This window comes from Chenopodium quinoa, unplaced genomic scaffold (assembly GCF_001683475.1).
Source record: "Chenopodium quinoa cultivar QQ74 unplaced genomic scaffold, ASM168347v1, whole genome shotgun sequence".
In the NCBI taxonomy this organism is placed as follows: Eukaryota; Viridiplantae; Streptophyta; class Magnoliopsida; order Caryophyllales; family Amaranthaceae; genus Chenopodium; species Chenopodium quinoa.
Window position 1 is genome coordinate 2504067 of NW_018745003.1, and position 23545 is coordinate 2527611.

Below are 23545 nucleotides of genomic sequence, written 5' to 3' on the forward strand. Positions count from 1 at the left end.
TTGCCTTTATATTAATAATTCTTACTCGGTTATGTAACATTTCATATCTCAAAACCTACGTGTATAAAAAGCACATATTAAGTAAGAATAAAAAAAAAAATGAAAATGAATTACAAGCTCCCTATCCGGTTGCATATTGCTTTGAAACTTGTGTGTTGTTTTTAAGCCTTTATTGATATTGTGCTTGCCATTGTTTTAAACTATCCCCTTCAAACCAAGAGAACCTCTCAAGAAACTCCCTTTGTCGTCGGACTCATTTGTGCCCACTTTGAATTATCCATCGTCACAAGCTGATTCTACACTCGTTACCCATAGACGCATGCTTGCTTGAGATACTTTTGCCCCCTTGTGCTGCTTTGTGCTCATGAGCCCCATTTTCACACCAGACTTGCATTCTTGTCGCCAAAAGACAAGAGCGCGCTGCACGATCCGGTGTCAAAGCATCCGGACAGTTGGTATCAATATTATTAAGACGTATTGTACTCCGTAGGACCGTAGGCCGTAGCAGTTAACATTATACACGTGTCATTAGTATTCCTCCATTTTTTTTTTTCTTCGGTATTTTTTCACGTTTAGTCCGCATCGCGCGAGGCTGCACCCTTCTTCCTCTCTCTTTCTCTCTCCTCCATTGAAGCGTACTCTGAGTTCTCCATTAAAGCGGCTTCTGAGCTATTTCTCCTCCATTAAAGCAGCTTCTAAGGTAAGATATGTTTTTTTTTATTAATAACCGAATATTAATTTCACAATCTAGGGTTTATCGTTGATTTAATTGTCAGTATAGTCAATTTAGGGTTCTTATAATGATGATTATTGAACTAATGGTAATAATTACTGAAGTAATGATTGATTATATTGAGCGATTTCATTGATAGATTGTTGCTATTCACATTATTAAGCGAGTTGAATTTTTATGCATTTTTTCGACCCTAATTTGATAATTGAATCAAACTTAGTTGCTAATATGTTGCAGGATTTTGTTTATAATCCTTAAATGTTAAGATGGAACTATAAAAACATGCCTTTTTCACCTCGGGCAGCCACCCTTATTGGCCCGGCTCAGGGACGGCCTTGTATGCACATTTGTGGCGGACTAATGTTGTAACATAGTCTTTAGGGAGTAGAATTATTCTATTGGGGATTTCAATAATTTCGATATTTGACCTGGAATTGCCGTTTTGTTCTTTAACCAGTGAAGTGATGGCGGCATTGGCAACAAATGGTGCTTTATGGCAACCACAAGAGCAAGGGATCAAGGAGATATGTGGATTATTGGAGCAGCAAATGTCACCTGTTCCAAATTCTGATAAAACTCAGATTTGGCAGCAGTTGCAACATTACTCACAGTTTCCGGATTTCAATAACTACCTCGCCTTCATTTTGTCACATGCTGAGGTATCTATCCATTCTCTGCATCTTTGTCAATTTTCTCTCCTTCAATTGCTTTTTACTTCTTGATATTTTTGATTGATTTTCATGATTTTATGTTATTATTGTGAAATTGATTGAAGTGTAGGGAATACTATAATTAGTTGATGATTTATTCATTGTGTTATTTGTGGATGCCCACTAAACTATGCAAAAACTTGTTAAATTATATTTGTCTTTCTTTTTGAAGCCAATGCAAGGTAATTTAATTTCAGATTTTTTGGGGATTTAAAATAGTTATAAATTTTTTTCTGTCATGCTTATAGTGAATTTGCTCCATTTGACTTTTAAGCTCAACTTGTGTAAGGGAAATTTATCTTAACAGGCTATATATCTTTGGGAGCTCCTTATATTGATTAGTGATGCTAGATTGCTAGGTTGTCTTCAGAAGTTTCACATAATTGATTTCTTTCAATGTATTGGGATTTGGTTTAACCGATGGTATTCAATTTTCATTTTTCAAGCTAAGCTATTATTGACTTGTGTTTGAGAGGAGAGAAATTATTGAATAACATCTGGTGAGTTAACGAGGTAAGTTGAGATTGTTTGACTTATTCATAGAAGAAGTTTAGCACCTTTATCTTGTTCCAAGGTACAACTAGAGCTAGGTAGGGTCTTTTTGATCATTTTATTAATTTTACTCATTTGGAGAAATTTAAATGAGCACAATTGATAAAAATGTGAAAAAAATACTCATGGATATATCTAGCTCTTGCCTCTAGATTTAGCTGGGAGTAACTAAAAATTTGTAGGAGGAGTCTACTGATAATTTTGTTTATCACCAAACATTTACATTGCATATTTTTAAAGATCTTACCTCTAACAATGTCATTTAGAGCTCTAATATAGTTAAAAAGTTAACTGCATTGCTTTAGTAAATGTCTAAGTAGCTATGTACATGGACACAGGTATGAATATCTATTATGGGTACGGATTTGATCATTTGAGTGTCCAGTACGTCATTTTTGAATATTTTGGACATGTAGACACCGTCTTAGCTTTGGTCACAAGTACGGGGATACAACAAATATATATCCTTATAAACTAATACCATTTTTTTTAATGTGGTTTTGCTTAGAAGCCCAACATTTAGTATCATAAAGCAACATTGGTCTTATGGTAGTCCTATAGAATTTCCCCTTCAATTAAAACACTTTAATAAATACAATAAAAATATAAGTTGTCATCATCATTCTTAATGAGATTAAAGGAGTTGACTTTGATGAAGTACTTGTCGGATTGCTTCAAATCTTCTGCAATTTTGCCATACGTAATGTCATCATGGTGTGTCCGGACCATATTTCATGCCCGTATTAGCAGGATTCGTGTTGGGTTGTATACGGCCACATTTTTTCTGTTTGTGAGTAACACATTCGAGTAGCTGTTGAATAATTTTTTTTAGAGAGTTGGTGTGGACCTTGAATTCTTGTTTAAAATATCATGTGTATAAGCTTTGTAAACCATTTTTGACTTTGCTTGCAATAAGTGGTTGATCTAGGATATTGGAGTGGGTAGCACCAACGTATGATGCTAAGAAACGAAAAGTTAAATGTGAAATAGGCCGGGGAATCACTGAATTACAAATTCTCAAAACATAAAAATGGTGAAAACCTTTTTCTTTTTTTTTGTTTCTCGTAGCTTTTGTGAATGAAATGCTTAAAAATTGTTTTTTCAAATTGGTTGACATGTTTTGACCTTTTGACACTATTTACAAATTCTACTTTGACTAGTTTTTTGTGATCATATTCATGTGGGATCCTATTAGATTCCTTTCAATGTGTACTTTCATAAGATCATTTAAAAAAAATAAATTAATATGATAATTTGAAATATTCGTGTTTGAATTTATGTACGTGATAAAAGAATTGTGTTCACTTACTTGAAACAAAGGAAGTATAGAATAACATAATAATCTTTGCATAAAATCCCCATTCCTCTTTGGCACACAATTTACCAGGTATATTTGATATTAGTTAAATTTAAAAGGATGTAGTAGGAATTTTTTTATTTTAAAATAATTTTAGGGAATGTAAGAAAAATACAGTGGGTTAGTGTCTTTTTATTATTAAAATTAAATGTAAAATGCCGATAGTGATGTGTGTCATTGCATGAGCCGAGAGTCTTTGTCATGTGGTTATCTCACAAAGATCCTTCTCCTCCATTCACTTCTATCTAATGCTACATCACTTACTAAGCCCTCTCTCTTCACGTCCTTTTTAATTTGTTCCATCTAAGTTATCTCTGGTCTTGACTATGCTTAGGTCTCCATTACCCCAACCCTCCACTTCCTTACTGGTGCTTTTTCCAGGAAGTCTCTCAAACCAGTAATAACCAATTCTTCCGTATCTAATCCTCAATATCTATCTGCTACTCTAACTTTCCTCTGAATATTTATATTTTTAATTCTATCCCTCAACGTGTTGCGACACATCCATCTTAACATATGCATCTTTACTACACAAATTAAAGCTGCATCTTGATCTAGCAAGACTAAAAAAACTGATTTACCAATTGAGTTAACTATATATATATATATATATATATGCTTAGGGAGTATGTGTTAAGATTTAAAACTTAGATACAAGATGTTTTTTTTGGCAAAATTCGAAGTTGGGATTGTTTTTTGGGGTTGGGGGTAGCACACACCCTGTGCTTCAACATAAATCCACATCTGCTTGTAGTTTCATCATCTCTTATTATTCTGATTCCCTTGCAAGACGCTGTATTCCTATAGATTGTACTCTAATTTTTTATTCTTAGTTCTTGTTGTATCAATTTTCTGCGAGGACTAGTTGCTGTTATTCTGTACTTTCTTCTTCGTTGTTGCTCTCTCTCTCTCTCTCTCTCTCTCTTAATTTCTTAGTAAAAAGTACTACTCTCCTTTTAGGGTAGATACTTTTTATCGTATTCCTTATAAATGCTGTCATTACTCATTACTGTTGTGTTTTGCACATTTAGATCAGACGGAATTATTATTCAGTATTGTTTGCTTGTCAATCCTTATTTTTTTGATTGAATGATGAACAACTCTCTAAATTTGCTTCCTTTATCCTTGCAGATAAAACCTGTGGAAGTTCGGCAAGCTGCTGGGTTACTCCTGAAGAATAATCTTAGAACTGTTTTTAATACTATGGCCCCAGCTAATCAGCAATATATAAAATCACAGCTGTTGCCTTGTCTAGGATCACCTGATAGGCACATTCGCACAACTGCTGGGACCATTATTAGTGTTATTGTGCAGCTGGTGGGTGTTATTGGTTGGCCTGAGCTGTTGCAGGCTCTCTTAACTTATTTAGGCAGTACTGATCCCAATCAAGTTGAAGGAGCTATGGATGCTTTATCAAAGGTACGGCTATGCTTTGGTTGATGTAAAACAGTAAATCTAATAATTGCTCTTTTGATAGTCATTCACAAGCTTCATTCACGACCATAGTACCATATAGAGATATTCTTGTTTGATAATCTGATTATAATTGTTTAGAACCTCTTGTTTTTTCAATCGAATTTGTATTGAAAGCTATATGACTCGTAAAAAAAAATAATAACATTGAATTTATTTTGAGTTTTAATGCCTTACTGCTTCTAATGATGTAGCTCTTGTTAGAATCCATATCTTAGGCTCTTTGGCCATTACCTTCATCTCTATGAAAAGTGCATTTGAGCCATAAGGTTGAACTTTTATGGACCATTAGCTATATATATTTCTTGGTAATCTTCTGTGTGTTTCTAAAATACTTGAATTTGATTGCTGTATTTGCAGTAGTGTTTCATTAAACATTACTGATCCTGTATTTGATGTAATTCAGCATGGACATCAAGGGGATGGGTAACTAGGAAGTCAGCACTGATATGAAGTCATTATCTTTCGAAAGTAAAAGACATCCAACTAGCTAACTAATTATAATTCAAAATTGAATACTTTAATTTTTTTTTACTTGTTGCGCTTTAATGCCTTAAGTTATAATTCACAACTACTCTCATATCACTAGAAATATATCCGACATAAAGTAAGGATGTGATATAATAGGTTTGTGAAGATGTACCTCAAGTGCTTGATGCAGATGTTCCAGGGATGACTGAACGCCCAATCAACATTTTCCTTCCAAAATTGTTTGAGGTAATTCTTTGCTTGCTTTTATTGTCTTTTCCACTCCTATATCATGTTAGAATTTTTGCAATTTGTTGGGGCTGTTGAACATGTGTATCGGCCTCTCTTACTTTCTTTTTGTTTGTCTATCCTGTGGAACAGTTTTTTCGATCACCACATGCCTTACTGAGGAAGCTTGCATTGAATTCAGTCAATCAATACATTATGTTAATGCCATCTGTAAGTCTCTTGACAATTTCACACTGTAGATGAATTGGTTTTCAATGTTGCCTTATGTATGTGATTTTGGTTTCAGTATCTATATACGTCAATGGACCAATACCTCCATGGCTTGTTTCTTCTTGCTAATGATCCTTCTCCGGAGGTGCGAAAACTGGTAAGTCTTTCATGTCATCGTTTGATTAGTCTCCCTGCTCACAAATTTAATTGTATTATAATGAGCCATTATTTTGATAAAATCATGAAACAGTGAAAGCTGGACCCATATAACCATATTAACCTCGTTTAGCTTAGCTGATTGAAAGTACTCTTTTGAGATATATCACTTGCTCGTTGATGTGCGAAATCATCAATAACCCCTTTGATTCAATAGCGGTAACCTTGCTTATCAGCGTCCTCATATTTGCTCGGTAGTATATCTGTAAATGCATGGTCAATAATCACATTTTTTCATGGTCAGTTACCCGTACACGGATAGCAAACATCATTTAAATTCGCCGCACCATCAATTAATGGTGAGGCATCACATACAAGAATTTGTGTGAGCATATTGTATACGAATTAGTAGTATTTTTAGCTTTTACATTACCAGGGGACAAGTGATTCTACTAAAATTTTGTGATTACCTGTAAAAATTTATTAAATTTTCAAATTGTCTGCCAAAAGTAACTCTATTTACTTAACTAAATAATCTTAGGTGGTTTAACATAATTTCAACATTTCAACTCTACTTATATTTTATCTGAAAATCTTTTAATGTATTTTAGCTGATATAAAATCCTACTGATTGCCCATTTTAATTAATTATTTGTGACATGTCATCTTTATGTGGTGCCCCCTGTAATCTAGAAATGTTTCTCTTTTATATAGATAGCTAGATATGTGTGTCCCCCCCCCCCCCCCCCCCTCTTAAATATGAATACTTTTTGAAAACATGCTTCAGAGGAATTGGATATTGGAAGGTTGGTCTTCTTGTTTTTGCAATCTTGAAGGTATACATTTACTCTGGTTATTAATGAATATATATAATAGGAACTAAACTTGCTTGAAGAGAAATAAGTGTCAAAAACAATTTTTAATACCTAACCATATTGGAATAAGACAATAAGTTTGAAGTGTTCTGATCACAACAAAGTAGCTCAGATATGGGGGGTGTAGGGGTATATGGCTTGTCATCAAATGGGAGAACTGTGAAATTCGGATTGTTTGTCAGAATTGGGTGTTTGATGGGATAGCCTTTTTAATGTGAAAGTTGTAATTGTCAACTGGTTCGTGTTGTCCAAGAATACTGAATTTAGCAGGCAAGCTACATGATACTTTTAATTTCTGAGAAATGCCAATTATGTAATGAGATTCGGGTTTTTTTTTTTTTTTTGTTTGTTTTCTACCTTTTATTATGTGTACTGACATTGCACTTTTGGCTGATAGTTCCACTTTATATATAATTTGAAATTTCATCATATCGACCATATTATGTGACATATTTTAAGGTTTATGGATCTTGTGCCTGTTCCAAAAGATTTTGATGCTTTCACATTGAGCAGGTCTGTTCAGCTTTTGTTCAGCTAGTTGAAGTTAAGCCCTCATTTCTTGAGGTTAGCATCTTGCTTCCTATGACTGACTTTATTTTGCTCACTGAAAAAAGTTTGATTCTCCATTTTTGTTTTCTATGGGCTTTGGATAAGGGAAAGTAGTCACAATAATGTATGCAAAACTGCAGCCCCATTTGAGGAATGTCATAGAATACATGCTGCAAGTCAACAAGGATGGTGATGATGAAGTTGCACTGGAAGCTTGTGAATTTTGGTACGTATGTCCATAGCAAATTAAACCAGATTTGTAGTAATATATTTTTGTTGAAGTAATTTTTTGGAATTGATGGATGACAATGAGTCTTCTAGTAAGGTCAATTGAAATAATAGCATTCTAGTCACACTTTGCATCATCAAGGAGCATCCGTGGAAAGCTATTGTAGAGTAGTGCTATAGAAATACAAGGCATATTATCAATTTTTTTTTTTCCATTCTCTCCCAATATGTAGCTTTGTTTTGCATTTCCCTTCTTGTTCCCCCATATTTTGAATAGGTCCACAAATTTAATGAGGATGAAGGTGAACAAGCCCACTGTATCTGTAAAGAAAAAATGAAACGAACAATGTAAAGGTATGAAGGCTTTAGCCACCCAAATGCAAGAGATGAGTCCTGCTTCACAATCATGAAGCCTAGCATGTTCTGCAGATTAGTTTGAACGTTGCTAAACAACCAGTGCACAGAACTACAGAAGGACTTAAACCTTTTTTGGGACGTTGGTGCTTTGAGTGTAAGAAGCTGATACAGGTTTTAGGGTTTAACATCCATTGTTATGTTAAGATATCTATTAAATAGTGGTGAATGAGGAGTGAAGTTTGTGCGGATGGTGATAAAATCTGCTGGAGGGATAAGATTATAAGCTGAATCTTGCACTTCCACATGAGATACTAATACAGCTAAGGCACGTAATCCCCTCCAGCCCCCATCCCCCCTTCCCTCCCTCCCTCCAATCCACCCAAGTGAACAAGATCTCCCATCTTGATTTTAACTTTATTATGCTACATGATCTGAAACACTTAAATTAGAGTGTCCAAAAGTATGACTACCTCATAGGTTGATTTCCATGAGAAGCATTGGTTGAAATTAGATTTGGCATTTGAATGGTTGAACCCTAAATACACCAATTGAACATGAAATTAGGTCAATCAATATGTGACATTTTATGTCCATCATACTTTAGGAAGGTTGGGAGACCAGATGGTGTTGCAGCAGATTATCTTTTGTGGCTTTGAGCTTTGGACCTTCTTCTCCGCTGATGATGTTTGTGCAATGAACTGATGTAAGGGGAGGGCCATTTTAGGCAGTATGTTTATAAGTTAGGTATGGGTAGCTTGGGAAATAAGTTAGGGATTTAATTTCCTCAAAAAAAAAAAAAAAGTTAGGGATTTAATAAATGAAGAAGGTTAGGGTGGGGCGAAGGCATGCTGAATACAATTGAGTGTCTGTGATAGTTTGGTTTACACCTTGGGAGAGAGCAAGCCTCTTGAATTCTTTTACTTATCCTCTGTTTTTGCTATTTTTGCATATTATATAGCATGCATTCACAGTTTATGTGCATTTATTACAAAAGGATTATCATTGATGGGTTGCAGGTCTGCTTATTGTGATGCTCAATTACCACCTGAGAACTTGAAGGAGTTCTTACCTCGTCTTATTCCTGTAAGACTTGGCCTTTTTTTTTCCCTTCCTTTTGGAGTACTTTGCCTGCTGAAATGCAAGAACAACAGTTGCACTTTTAACTCATAATTTCTCTGTATTTTTTGGCTTTTCCTGTTTATTGTTCATGTAGTTAAAGGTAAAAAAGATAGTCATTTGAAATCCTAATAGATGCGTTTCAATGTAAATTATCATACTATAATTTATAATATGTAATTAGAGACATGAATTGTCAACGATTTACACCAGAGTGTTGAAAAGGCAAACATTAAGAATGAAATTATAGAGGGAGTGTACACTCACATGACTATAATGTTGCACCAGAAGCTCATAACGGAACCCTACCCTTTTGCTGATTCACTTTTTGAGCTGCCCTCATTTGACCCTAAAAAACTTTTGTCTTCTCATTTGACTCTAAAATTATGTATGTGAATATGCAAATAGTTAAGGTTCTTGAACTGAAAGTTTATAAACTTCCATCAAGCTTGCTTTGTTTAAAACATGCATTTTCATTTATAAAAATTGTAGCTTATAATTATGAACATGTGAAAAAGGATGTATTTACACTCAACAGTATCACAGCTTGGCATTTCAAGCAACATTGCAGGGGATTTTCCCCCTCCCCTATGTGTGGACACACACACGTACACATGTGTGCACGTGTTTTGTTGCTTTAATTTTAAAGCTTTCATATGGTACTTTAGTCTTTTAAAATTCTCATCTCTAGTAAAATATTCTGGTTGTCCATAGTCCTCTTCATATATCCTAGTTAGTCTTTTGTTTGATGAAAGGTGACAATTATTTTTAATTGACTGTACATTGTGGTAGGTTTTGTTGTCAAATATGGTGTATGCTGATGATGACGAAACAATAGCTGAAGCAGAGGTAAGACTGTTGTGCTGTTGTTAAAATTGGTGTTTGAAAATTGAAATCTTTAGTGTATGGTTTGTATAACATGTTTTCAAAACATGTGGTTGCAGGAGGATGAATCTGTACCTGATCGTGATCAGGTACTTATTGTCTGTAGCTACTTTGTCTTGATCTTCTTTTTTTATCATTGTGATGCTTAGAATAATGTTAAAACATGGTGTCACAGGATTTGAAGCCCCGGTTTCATTCATCACGTCTACATGGATCAGAGGAGGTTGAGGAAGATGTATGCTTTTTGATCCTGTTACATTTGTTTTATAAAAACCATACATGTCTTTTTGTTATGATTCCTAGGAAGTTTAATTTCATGTTGCTAGAGGTAGCATACTAGCATGTTTTTCATTTGTTAAGATTTTCTCAAACTTTGTATGTGTTTTACTTACATGTTTTCCTTCTCTTTTAATCTCTTCTTAGCCTTCTTTTGTAAAACCTTCTCAAATTTTATTTTTATATCCTCTTGTTGGGCTTTGACTTTACACTGCCCTTGTTTTTTGCTCACTATGTTTTCTCTCCATTTTCGACTACTTTCATTTTCCCACTTTTCTTTCCTTCTTCCATTTTTTGTGGACGGTTCTTTATGACAATTATTGTTAGCCGACCCCAGATAATTTTGGTACTAAGGCTTTGTTGTTGTTGTCCTAGAGGTAGCACATTGCTTAACTTTTTCATCTTTTGTTGTTGCACAGGACGATGTTGTTAATGTATGGAATCTACGAAAATGTAGTGCAGCTGCTCTGGATATCATTTCTAATGTGTTTGGGGACGATATTCTTCCTACACTTATGCCTTTAATTCAGGTAACCTATTCTTGTGATGAAACAGAGTATTAGACCTTTTTTTTCTCCCTTCTTTCTTCTTTTGGTTCTTGATCGTTGTGTTTTCCCACAAGTTCTTTGTAGCTATTTTGTTTCTTTGACAAGTAGGTAGCTATTGATTTTGTGAGAGGGATCTGTAAGATAGTAGCTAGGGTAGCAACTGATTTAATTTTGATTGGAATCTATGAAAATTCTGAAGTTTACAAGTTCTTTTATGTAAATGCTTATTATTTATGGTATTCATTTTTGCTCTGAATTTTGGCCCCTTGTGAATTTATGAATTTTTGCACAATGTTCTGAGTCCAATGTTTCACATATAATTTTAGGACAAAAGCTAAAAAGAGTTATAATTTGAGGGTAATTGGAATTGTTCTTTATTTAATTATCCACAAGTCAGTGAAGCACCGATTTCTCATTTGGATTCATGCTGTACCAGTTCATATTAGAAACCCTTAATGTGCCTGGGTCTTTATCCCACAAATGACCTTTTTAGTTTTATAACCGATTTTACAGGAGTCTCATTGCTCTGTCTGGATTCTGAGAGGTCTTAGCAGTTGGATGTATTTTCTGCCTATGTCTCTGTTTAACGGCTCATGACCAAATGGATCCTTATGTGTCTTGGTTTTTATGCCATTTATTATCTTTGTAGTTTTTTTTAACATATTTAACAAGTCTATTGCTTTGTCTGGATTCTGAGAGATCTCAGCAGTTGACAATGGATACTTCATTCTGTGTCAGCTCTTTCGTTGGAATGTTTGTTTTTGGGGTAGTTGGGGCTGCTCTAAATAATTTGGAGGTTTTAATTTGGCCCAGCCAGGATGAGGAGAGCAAAATATTTGAAATGTGATGTTTGCTGTTATTTGATTTTTTAACCCCGGCTTGGGAACTGCTGGATCGTGATTATGCGGTTTCTGCCCCTTCCTCATGGATGTTTTTGAAACGCAGTGGTTTTGGTGGTCTCTTTGGAGTAGTAGTCACTGATTTCATGATTACTTTTGATTTGATATCCAGTAGAACTGTACTGGTTTAACTTTTGAGTTTGCACATAATATATGTGACCTTTGATGATTTTGTATTGGTGTGCATTTAATTTTCAATTTATTTAGGGCAAATAGATCCTCCATCCTCCCCCCCCCCCCAAAAAAAAATAAAAAATAAAAATCCCACTCAATTTTGTTAGCATATTGTTTTGCAATTTTTCTGGGAATAAAGTCTAAATTCACCACTTTTCTTCATAACATTTATGTTTTTATCTCAATAGAATTCTTTTAATTTTAGGTTTGCATAACGTTAATTGTGTAATACTTACATTTTCTGTAGGCTAATTTATCAGCTAGTGATGATGAGTCCTGGAAACAGAGGGAAGCTGCTGTTTTAGCTATTGGTGCTGTTGGTGAGGGCTGTATTAATGGTTTGTACCCTCATCTCTCAGAGGTAATGCCCTTTTCTGATCATGTATCCAGATTTATGCATGTAGGTTGTGGATACTCTTGTACAATTTGAGCAGTTTATACTTTTAAATCTTCATTCATCGCGTTATGTTTGCATTTATGTGGAAATTTAGTAATGTATTTGACTATGTGGCTTCTCTGCATAATCCATATCTTTATGAATGATGCAACCCTTTTGGTTGGGCTAGCTGCTGTTTGATAGCATCCCTGAAACCAGTCGGAGGGAGAAGGGAAAAGTCAGTGAAAAAGGCAAGCCTGTTGCTTACAGGGCTGGTATACATTCAGCACATTCTAGACATGCTTTGCTTTGTTGTTTGGAGGTGTTAAGGGGATGGATTGTTAAAGCTGTCAGTGTATGCCTGTGTGGCAAACTGGCTATCTGGCAGATGACTGTTATATGTTAATTTCAGTACCCTTTATCATCACGGGCTTACTGCTGAAGACCAAAGCATACAATCGTGAAAAAATTAGATGTTTACTGGGTAGAGCACAGAGCTGGTATTAACCAAAGCAAAATTACCTAGAGAATTGAACTTGACAGATAAATTTTAACCTGAATCCAATCCTTATGGCTTATTTAATCCAATCCAATCCTTACTTATTACACCATTTTTTTGTAAGATTTTATGAGCAACCCAGACATCCATAAACAGCTCAATCCATTTACCCGGATTCTGATTCCTTGTAAGGTGACTTAGCCTTTGGCTACATTTGCGAGCTACCCAAAAAGCTCTGGACAGGGTTTTTAATCATTTCATTCTTTCCATGGTGATGCACATCAGAGGGGAAATAATCCATTTCTGCATATTCCATTCATATCGAATCATAGTCCTTTGTTAGAACCTTCATTCCCTAAAATTTGTCTGTGTGATAAATGTGTTGGTCTCTTTTCATTTTGCTGGAAGTGTTTGGCTGACTAAGATCTTCTAGTGTTGTCATTCTATACAAAGCCATTTGCAGTGGGCCCTGGTATCAAATACTCCGCTGCTAATGATTTAAATATCCCAGATCAATGCAATCTTTTGTTTGAACTTCTAAGTTGGATAAAGTTAGCACTTATCATAGCTTGCAATCCAAAGTTGATGTAAAGAATAATTGCTTGTTAATCCCGCCTTTTCTAAATTCAGAGTACTTCTAACTGCATGTAGTTTTAGGTTAATGGGCTGGTAGTACATGATATATCATTCTGCAACTTGGGTTAATGAGGGCTTTGAAATTAGTCCGAGTGGGGTTAGTGGGAGAGAAATAATAAAATAGTAGTGGTACCATGGCAAATCAGGAAGTGTTGCGAACTTGCAATCATTCAGAAATGGCTGAACAAAGGTTGGTGTTGCAATTTGGAATGGAGGGAGTTTATATGTAAAGTACGGGAGCTGGAAGCCTGTAAGTTTCTAGTTTTTGCACTATGGCCTCCTATTATAACTCCAAATGTAAAATGGGAAGTGGATTCTTGGCAACACCTATCAGTCAGTATGCAAATGAGTTCCTAGTAATTTTTTGATAATAAACATAATGTCTGAAATGAAAACAAGTACTAATTTTAAATTGCATACCCGTCTTTTATAAATTCGTGTTGGCATTGCAACAAGTCTGTAACTATGTAGGAAGATTTAGGTCAACGTCTTCTGATATTTATTCTGTGTGATTATGGTGGCAGATTGGCTAAAAAGTATCCTTCCTTGCATTGTACTTCCACTTGCCAAATAATCTGTTGTGAATCTTGGGTTGCTCTCGTCACTCTTGAGGTTTTTCAGTGTGTATGGGTGTGGGGTTGGTGTAGCAGTCTGATGCTGATGTTGTGTGGTGTAGATAGATAGATTAGACTGCTGGATTTATCAGCAATCAAGCACATAATTTGTTGGGTTATCCTATTTTCAGTTTCCTATCACTTCCTGAATGTAAGAAGGGGTAGCAAAGTAAAGTGATCTGTTCTTTTGATGGATTGTTTTTTTTTTTTTTTTTGGGAAATTCAATAAGTGATGAACAGATTGAAAGATGTTATGGTGTTACTATGAAGTGGTTGAATTTGCTGCTTGTTTTCTTGCACAGAACTGGAATACATCAGGGCTTGTTTAAATACTCTTTATCTTTTACGTAGTATTATTTCAGCTGTTCTCAATTTTCTATCTTTTCAACCTAACATGCAGGATACCTTTTTAACTCTATGACATCACTGTCTATTCCCCCTCGTTAATTTAACTTACCGTGAGCTTTTCTATTTGCAGATTGTCGGCTTTCTTATTCCTCTCTTGGATGATAAATTTCCTCTTATACGGAGCATTTCATGTTGGACGCTTTCTCGTTTTAGCAAATTTGTTGTTCAGGTATAGTGTCTCTGTGTAATGAGATATTTGATTGAGCCAAGCTGTTTGATACTTTGTATTATTCGCTAGGCAATATGATGACATGTTGGCATATTCTAAATTAAATGTTTTTAATGGAATTTTATGATCCACATAGTTGAAGTGAATGTTGCACTGGGTTTTTTCATATTTAGTGAATGGTATCCTTTTATAGGGAAGATGCCGAAGACAGGTTTTATCTAGATGCTATATGACACGCCTAGTACACTGTGTTCCTTGATTGTTGAAACTCGTTGTAGAATATAAACTTTAATCTAGGTCTTTTCTTGCTAGTGTAATTGTGTAAAGTGCATCTAGAACGTAGAAGTTGGAAGTACTGGTGAGTGGGGGTGTGTCATAGACTCTTAGCATGGATGCTTGGTTTTTCTGTTTAAGTTATGTAGTTTATTTCAAATTTTCAATGTTTGGTACTTTGGTGGATTTTATTTTTATTAATAACTATTGTAGAAAGATTCATCCTGATTATTTTGACGGTAGCCAGGAACTGGATGTAGTCTGTTCATCTCCAATCAACATATTAAGAAAGCTCCCCCCCCCCCCTCCCCTCCCTTCCTCTCTCTCTCTTTCTTAAAGACCCGTAGGAAAGTATTTTAGTATCAAAGGATGGCAACCATTATTTTTATTGACAATATTGTTAATTTACCACATCATTGAGTTGCATTGACTTTTATTCTTTCGTATCTTAAGAAGTTGACTTGAAATGTTATTTAGGGTTTTGCATTCTGAGCGCCTATTTGTATAATTGCAGGGCCTTGGTGATCAAAACGGCAATGAACAATTTGAGAAGGTGTTAATGGGTCTTCTGCGAAGAATATTGGATACAAACAAGCGTGTTCAGGAAGCTGCTTGTTCAGCTTTTGCAACACTTGAAGAGGTTCTTGCTGTAATTTTCATGTCCTTTTCACGGAGTTTCGGTGTTTCCTTACATCTTATTGGTGCTTTATTTTGTAGGAAGCTGCTGAAGAACTGGCACCACGCTTAGAAATTATTTTGCAGCACTTGATGTGCGCGTTTGGCAAATATCAGGTTCTTTATTTTGTTGTCTGAGTGTCCTTTTTCTTTTTGCTACATATGATCCTCTCATTGAAACTCTTTTTAACTGTTGTTGTATCTGCTGCTTTTGCACTTACTGTAGAAAAAAAATTTGAGGATTGTTTATGATGCTATTGGAACTTTAGCTGATGCTGTCGGAGGGGAGCTAAATCAGGTAAGCCCCTCTTTTAGAACACTATTGCTCTATCAACATTTTTATTATGTTCCATCATGTGCTTCACTTCACTATTATGCTAAATTTAGCTTTTTATCCTGTAATCAACATATGTATTAATGAACATAAGTCTTGCTGTATGTAATTGCAGCCTAGATATCTAGAAATCCTAATGCCTCCGCTGATATCGAAGTGGCAACAACTTTCCAGTTTTGATAGGGATATATTCCCATTGCTTGAGTGCTTTACATCTATAGCACAGGTAATTCCACTATTCTGTTTAGAGCTAGCTACCTTATTTACATAAAATGGGTGTTTGAGGTTTGTGTTGAAAGAGCAAACTGATTTCCAATTCTATGTTCCCTCGGATAGGTGGGGTCTTTCATGAAATTTTTTCTGATTTGTGCACCTAGTGTTGTCTGTATACATTTATTTTGTGTATTATGATACTAACACTCTCTGTCGAATTGGTTTACAATGTCCAGAGTCAGAAAAGGCATGCCTTAATTTTCTGGGACATGTAATACTTAGAAACTTATGGGCTTACTCTTGAGCTGTTTGAAAAAAACATAAGGATATTTTAAAAGTGGGCTACAGATACATCATTACAGATTTTTTAAAATTTATTTATAAAATTGTAGACTCCAAAATAAAAAAATAAAAAAAAATAAAACGGAGATTGACATTTACAGCGTGTTTTTCAGGCATTGGGTCCAGGATTTTCTCAGTTTGCTGAGCCTGTATTTCAGAGGTGCATAAACATCATCCAGACGCAACAATTGGCAAAGGTTAGCCATCTTAATTTTGCTATTGTTTCTGATTCAATCCATACTTGTTTGGTTGATAAGACATTGCTTCATGCCATATTTCGCGGTAGTATTGCAAAAAATCATTAACATTAAACTTAATCGTCAGCTTGAAATCTTCCTTATCAAATGAAGTTATTTGGAAATAATATTTAAGTTGGTGTATTTTGTATATCTATTGCAAACAAACATTTGAATGTGATACCCAGTTCAAAATGATTAAATACAGATGGGCTCATGGGCTATGATAATTCTTGCCTGAGTTGCGGGGTATGGATTTGCTGTTTAGAAACAGATGGTCTATGATACCCAGTTCAACCATTTGTTATCTTTAACCAACATTTCATATCAGTTTTATCCCTTGCTTGTTTCTTGTTAGATGTATATATGGAAAAGCTTTGGCTTGAAAATGTTGTGCTAATTATATTTTCATTTTAGGTCAATCCAACTACAACTGGTGTTCAGTATGATAGAGAGTTTGTTGTTTGCTCTCTGGATCTGCTCTCTGGACTCGTAGAGGGCCTTGGCAGTGGCATAGAGAGTTTGGTAATCTCCTGTCTTTTGCTATTGTACACTATATACTAGTTCATCCTGTCATCCTTTGCGTCCACCCCTTCCATTAAAACACTCATTCTAAAATAATTACTTTTTTCTTCCTTTTTTTTTTGTTGGGGGGTTGGGTTAATGATTACTTAGCCAACGCATTGTTGAATTATGTTGATTCGCGCTTTGTAATTTAAGCTTGATTGGAATGGCAAGTTTGCTGCACACATCAAGATAGTATTTGTGTTTTGTGTGCTTATACATCCATAGTACTGCCCCCTCTCCAGGTTTTGGCACAAGTGTTTTGTTATTGGTGGGGTTTGTAGCTAGGGAATTTTTTTTTTTTTTTTTTTGTGTGTGTGTGTGTGTGTGTGTGTTATGTTTAGTAGCTGAAAAGTTAGGTAAGTGTTATCAAAATATGGCTACGACATAAGTGATTTGCCGAGTTCCGGGGGGTGGTTATATTTTTTATTGGTGATTTTTTGAGCTCTAAGCTGTTTTTAGGTCCCTTTTATAAATGAAGTTATGGATCCTTAAACATGCATTTCACGTGGTTACTATATTGTTCCTTTCCTCTCTTGTTTGTCTCTCCTCTTTAAAAAATGCTGTCTCCTTTTGTGATAGTTCCGTCATGATTCTTATCTGTGTATCTTTATATTTGTCTATTTGGAAACCATCAATGATGTTTTCTATTTTTGGAAAGTTTGAGAAGTGGGGGAAGAGGAGATCTTGAATTGATAAATTAGTCGTGTTCGGATCATTGCTTGGTAGATGGGTGGTGTTTGTAGGTCAATTTTAGCTTTAGTTGGCACATCTGTAAATTAATAGAATTTGTATGAATGGGTTTCCGTAAACTAGGAGACTGGCGCTCTAAGATTTTGAATGCTTTTCCCTTTATTTACCTTTGCAATATATAAGCTACTCTTACTGGAACCTTATCATTATAACTAAATTTCTGTCTCCTCACCCCCTCCATCCTTAAAATAAAAAGTCTGTTTCACCAGTTTCCTAACCTATCTATCTTTTAACTTCACCCATTCCTCCAAAAGTCTGGGGATTTGGGGCTTCTTTGTCTTTTATTCTAAAAACCAATAAGCATGTATTCACTCATGAGATTTCTTTTTACCATGCAGAATTTTGCACTTTCTATTCCTCTCTATTTTTCAACAGTTTCTATGTGTACATTTTTGCTTTTGAAATGAATGAATTATTTTTCATACATAAGATATCTGGCTGTTTTTCTTGTAGCCATTATAGCTTCAGGAATGATGGTTGTATGTTTTAATTAATGCTTTGATGTCTCTAAATGCATTGTCTGTTTGAGGTCTCGATAATCACCTCTCTTGCGCAACCCTTACTTTGTTTTGTTGATACTTATAAAGAATTGACTACTTAGATTGTGGTAAGATGTCATTTTTCTGTAAGAAATTGAAACCTAAGAGTATGCAAGATTAATTCTTCTTGTACAACTAAATTTACATCGTAGATAACTACTAAATAATAAGTAATTTGCCTACTATGCTGTGCAGGTCAAGGAATTACTTGTTTGTTTTAAGTTTAGAAAGTTAGATTTTTGTTTGCTATAGTCAAGTTGGACTAAGGATTTGAAAGTTGATTGAAGAGGATTCTTGATAAATTATGTGAAATTGAGAATTATAATAAATTATTGAGTCATCTGCAATATTTTTTTGGGTGTTGTCCATGTTGGATGTGTGCATTTGAGATCCTCATCCAAAGATTAAACCATTTGAATAATCTGTTTTGTCTTCAGTCGATTTTTGTTTTTATCACTAACATGTACTGGAAAAATCATACAATAGGTGTCCCAGAGTAACATGAAAGATCTGCTGTTGCAATCTTGTATGGATGATGCTCCTGATGTCCAACAGAGTGCTTTTGCACTCCTCGGTGACCTTGCAAGAGTAAGTTGCTGTTACAAATTATTGTTAATTAAAACAAGGATGACATTTGGACTCAATCCTCCGTAGTGGTTGCTATCTCCTGTGATATATTTTTTTCCTCCTTTCCAGTTTTAGATTTTTACTTATTTGTTCTTATTGATAGGTTTGTCCTGTTCATCTCCGCCCTTACTTGCCACGGTTCTTAGAAATCACAGCAAAGCAATTGGTAAGTGTGTTTATATTTCAAATATTTGATTTATGTCTTACTTGGGAATAACTTTTATGGCTTTTAAATCTCAGGATATTTCCAAGATAAAAGATACGATTTCTGTTGCAAATAATGCTTGTTGGGCAATCGGTGAATTAGCAGTGAAGGTATGCTCACTTGTATCCAGTGTCTAGAGTCTATAGACAAATCTTACTACATAAGATTGATCTTATTCAATGTGAGTGTTCTTTGTGTTTTAATGTGTCTTGGTTAGCCGGGAATAGGTTAGTGTTTTGGTTTCATGGGAAGATGGAGTGCTAGTTGGTGTTGTCATAGCTCTTTGCCTTAAGTAAAGAAGATGAAGGATTTGGATTTCTATTTACCACCTTTTCATGGCTGTCTTCATTCTGATGCGATCCCAATTACATTTTGCTTGTCAAGAGGAATGAAAAAAGTTTATGGGTGGGTGTATTTGATTGATTTTAGGCTTGGACATCAAATTTGCTATTAGGTTTCAAGGTTAAAGCTGAGGGAGATTTTCCAACAAATTTGAATAACACTAACTAATTGAAGAGTTGGTGAACCAATAAATTCAAGGTAGAACTACCAGCTACAGAAGAGATTAAAATTTACAAAAAAAAAAAAAAAAAAAAAAAAAAAAAAAAAATTGAGCAAAGCTAAATCTGGTAAATCTTAAGCTTGGATAGCATAAGATTATTCATTTCTCTGTGTTGGACAAATACTTCTACCTTCTAGCAGTTGTCTAATTATGAGGTGGTCTTTAAGTTTTGGTAGTTCTATAATACACCATTACCTAAGCCTAATTACAAAATGTAAACCATCCACTATAGTGCTTTAAATTTGTTACTTCTTACTTTCCTTTGTCTTGAATACTTTTTTGGGTTTTGTACTTGCTTCTATACGTGTATTAACATTCTATAGTTTTCAGGCTCAGCAAGATATTAAACCAGTTGTAATGACAGTCATTTCTTCTCTAGTTCCAATACTGCAACATACACAGGTGATTGTCCTTTTTCGATTAATGATGAGGCTCTGTTCTGAATCTTTCATATACATGAATATATTTAACTTTGTGATTTACCATCATCAGGAGCTTAATAAGTCACTTATAGAGAATGCTACCATTACTCTTGGAAGATTTGCCTGGGCCTGTCCCGAGCTTGTATCTCCGTATATGGAGCATTTCATGCAACCATGGTGTAGTGCTTTGGCCATGTAAGTACCAATGTCAGAAGTCAAAACACTTTGCATATTAAGCTTTTTCACCTGTTCTCTATGCCTCAGCTAAGAACAGAAGAAACTATGTCGATCTCAGTGTTTTTTTTTATTTTTTTCTTTTTCCCCTCTTGGTATACTCTTCTTTATTTATATACAATAAGTCTTGTATAAGGAAGACTTACGTTAATTGTATTGTAAGACGGTTAATTTGAGGGTAACTAACAATTTTTTATAGTAACTTTAAACCTTTTAAAGGTAACATTTAATTTGTAATGAGTTTGATTGTATTTTAATATATAATTTCTAATGGATACATGATATGATGGCTAATATGATTAATCTAATACATTATAAGTGTTTGCTAAGGGTAAAATTTATGTTAGGAAAATTGTAATTTTTGTATTATATAAGGGTAACTTTAAACCGTCTTACAATAAGTTAATGAAAGTCCGTCTTAATCAAGAATTATATAACTATATATTGATAACTAAAATTATTCTCCCGTCTGCACACAACTTTCATTTACCACATTTTGATCCCACTAAACCAATGTGATTTGGGCTCTTCCACTCTTTCTCCCCCCACCACCAAACCCCACCACCCCCCCCCCCACACACACACATTATATTTGTACGCAGTTTGGTATTCTGCTAACCAACTGTGCTGTGGCAGGATACGAGATGACATAGAAAAAGAAGACGCTTTTCGAGGTTTATGTGCAATGGTGAGTATATTTTACATTGGCTCTTGAATTCTTTGCTGGTTTAATGTTATTATCTGCTATGTCATTCCTTTCAGGTTAAGATGAATCCTACTGCAGCATTAAGTTCCCTTCCCTTCTTGGTGAAGGCAATTGTTAGCTGGCATGTAAGGAGCATTTTTTTTTTTTTTTTTTAAAAAAAAAAAAAAAAAAAAAAAAGCTGTCACAACTCACAAGAAGAGTTTGAGGATAGATTATTTCAGCTGTTAATGTTGTTGCTTCTTTGACCACAGGAAATTAAAAGCCCGGATCTGCATAATGAAGTATGTCAGGTGTTGCATGGGTATAAACAGGTCTGCAGTCACTCAATACCGTAGTCCCTCTTTTGTCATATATCTGTAGAAATGTTTTTTTTTTTAATAATTAATTTTAATTCAGTAATTGCTGTCATTAACTTTTAAAATGACATCATATGGTTCTTCTTAACAATATCGCCCTAAAAGGGTATATTGGGAGGCTTCGGATACGACATGGCGATATGCTATTCTTTATTATATTAATTGAGTATGGTGGCACAACCATCTAAGTGTTCTAGTGTATTAAACCCAGAGTATCTGCCAATTTGAGCACATGAGACCAGAAATTTTGTGTTTAGGAATAATTACATGTTTAGTGCTCCTTTTGCATGCATCATGCTTTTGTGTGCATCACACCAGATGCATCATGTGCAGAGTCTATTATGCTGTGACATCCTTGATCTGATATGGACTGAGACAATTTTTTTGTTTAAGCCTACAGTATGCATCTTCTAATTCCAAAGTTGTGCTATCATTTTTTTTTTTTTTTTATCGCATGTAGTGTGAATTTTGCATTATATCTTGCGCATCTGTGTGGTTGAACCTTTTGATGGCTGCAGACGTTAAGTTTTGTTTCTTGTATTTTAGATGCTTGGAAATGGACAATGGGAGCAATGTATATCATCTTTGGAACCATCTATGATGGATAAGTTGTTGAAGTATCAAATATAATGGATTTGTTGGTATGGAATGGAGACCGGCAGACAGCAACGCATTTTGTTGGTATCTTGGCAGTATAAGAGTTTGCTACTGCATTGTACTTTGTGAATCTTCTGTCATCTCTCAAGTCTCATTTGGCTTTAGTGTTTGATTCTTTCTGCGTCAAGACTGGTGGTTGCAATTTTAGGCAAAGCAACGCATTTTGTGCCCAGGTGCGACTAAGTCATATCTCTGACACTGAGCAAATTATTTAATCTTTGGCGTGGAACATACATGTAAACTGGGTATATCAGTTTTGGTTTAGGGTTGGCTTCTCTTTCCTGTATTAGGAAAGAAGGCAATGTATTATGTATCGTGTACATTCTTCACATTTTACGGGGTAATTTTTTTCCCATTCTTTTGACCATGTTGGTTGGAACAAATATCGGTTTCCTACAAGTTTTGATGTACCTAGTCTGATAAGTTTTGATGAATGTATTTCTAAAGCGTTTATTTCTATCTTCTTTTTCTGACCATCTTTGGTTTGATGTATTGATCAAAGTACAATGTGTTGCATTCATTTTGATATACGTTTTTCAATAATATACTCGTCGGTTACTTTTATTTATAGTTTTGAGATTTCGTTCAAAGCGCTGTGTGATACATTTTTTTTTGACCATATGGTCAGTTTTTTTATTCATTATTGTATTGACTAAGGGTGATATCTAGGCAAGTCTAATGACATGGGAGAAATATCTGCAGATTACTGTCAAATTATTTCAACTAATTTGATGTCCGTGTGTATAATCTGAATCTGAACACCTAATTTATCAACTTTTGATAGCTAACTTTTCACAACTGCAGTTCTTCTAACTCGACTAACACCTAACAGCTAGTAACAAAAACACATACTAGAATATCCATGAGAATTCATCTAATGAGGATTGAGGGCCACCAATGCAATATTGTTCTGCCCATCGCCTCCAGAAACTCTCCACCGCAATGCGATGCCACCACAAAGAGCACAACAGTAGCCATCATACCAACCCTAACAAGCTACCTGCTAGCGTCACACTGCACATGACGTAAAGTAAACCACCATTACTGTTATTCATTTACACGATCAATACCTTGGTTGGCTACCGTGACACAATCTAGCCATGTATGAAGTATATAGTTTTGTTTTGTCAAGCATGCAGAATTGAAGACACTGATTGTTGTAAGGTGTTCAAGTATGCTTTAACAATAATCATTACGTGTGGTTTAAGATGTACACTTTACTATCGATTGCTTCACTAATCTGCTCTTAATAAAAATAACTTTTTTTTTTTTGTTAAAAACATGGAATAATGATCAGATATCATGCAATGATTTCTTACTCCCTTTGCAC

General features: G+C 34.9%; 1 protein-coding gene across 1 annotated transcript; it reads left to right on the forward strand.

The window, feature by feature from the left end:
* The first annotated feature begins 507 nt into the window (after positions 1 to 507).
* On the forward strand, positions 508 to 22785 carry LOC110707872 (transportin-1-like). The gene is made up of 30 exons (XM_021885940.1): positions 508 to 700; positions 1191 to 1392; positions 4484 to 4771; positions 5453 to 5542; positions 5675 to 5752; positions 5829 to 5909; positions 7297 to 7347; positions 7473 to 7558; positions 8934 to 9000; positions 9826 to 9882; positions 9978 to 10007; positions 10094 to 10153; positions 10614 to 10724; positions 12063 to 12176; positions 14419 to 14517; positions 15305 to 15430; positions 15508 to 15582; positions 15692 to 15763; positions 15915 to 16025; positions 16468 to 16551; positions 17008 to 17115; positions 18933 to 19034; positions 19177 to 19239; positions 19314 to 19388; positions 20171 to 20242; positions 20333 to 20457; positions 21133 to 21184; positions 21259 to 21327; positions 21454 to 21513; positions 22105 to 22785. The coding sequence occupies exons 2-30, from the start codon at positions 1198 to 1200 to the stop codon at positions 22186 to 22188; spliced, it is 2685 nt and encodes an 894-aa protein (XP_021741632.1). The 5' UTR covers positions 508 to 700; positions 1191 to 1197; the 3' UTR covers positions 22189 to 22785.
* Positions 22786 to 23545: the final 760 nt, after the last annotated feature.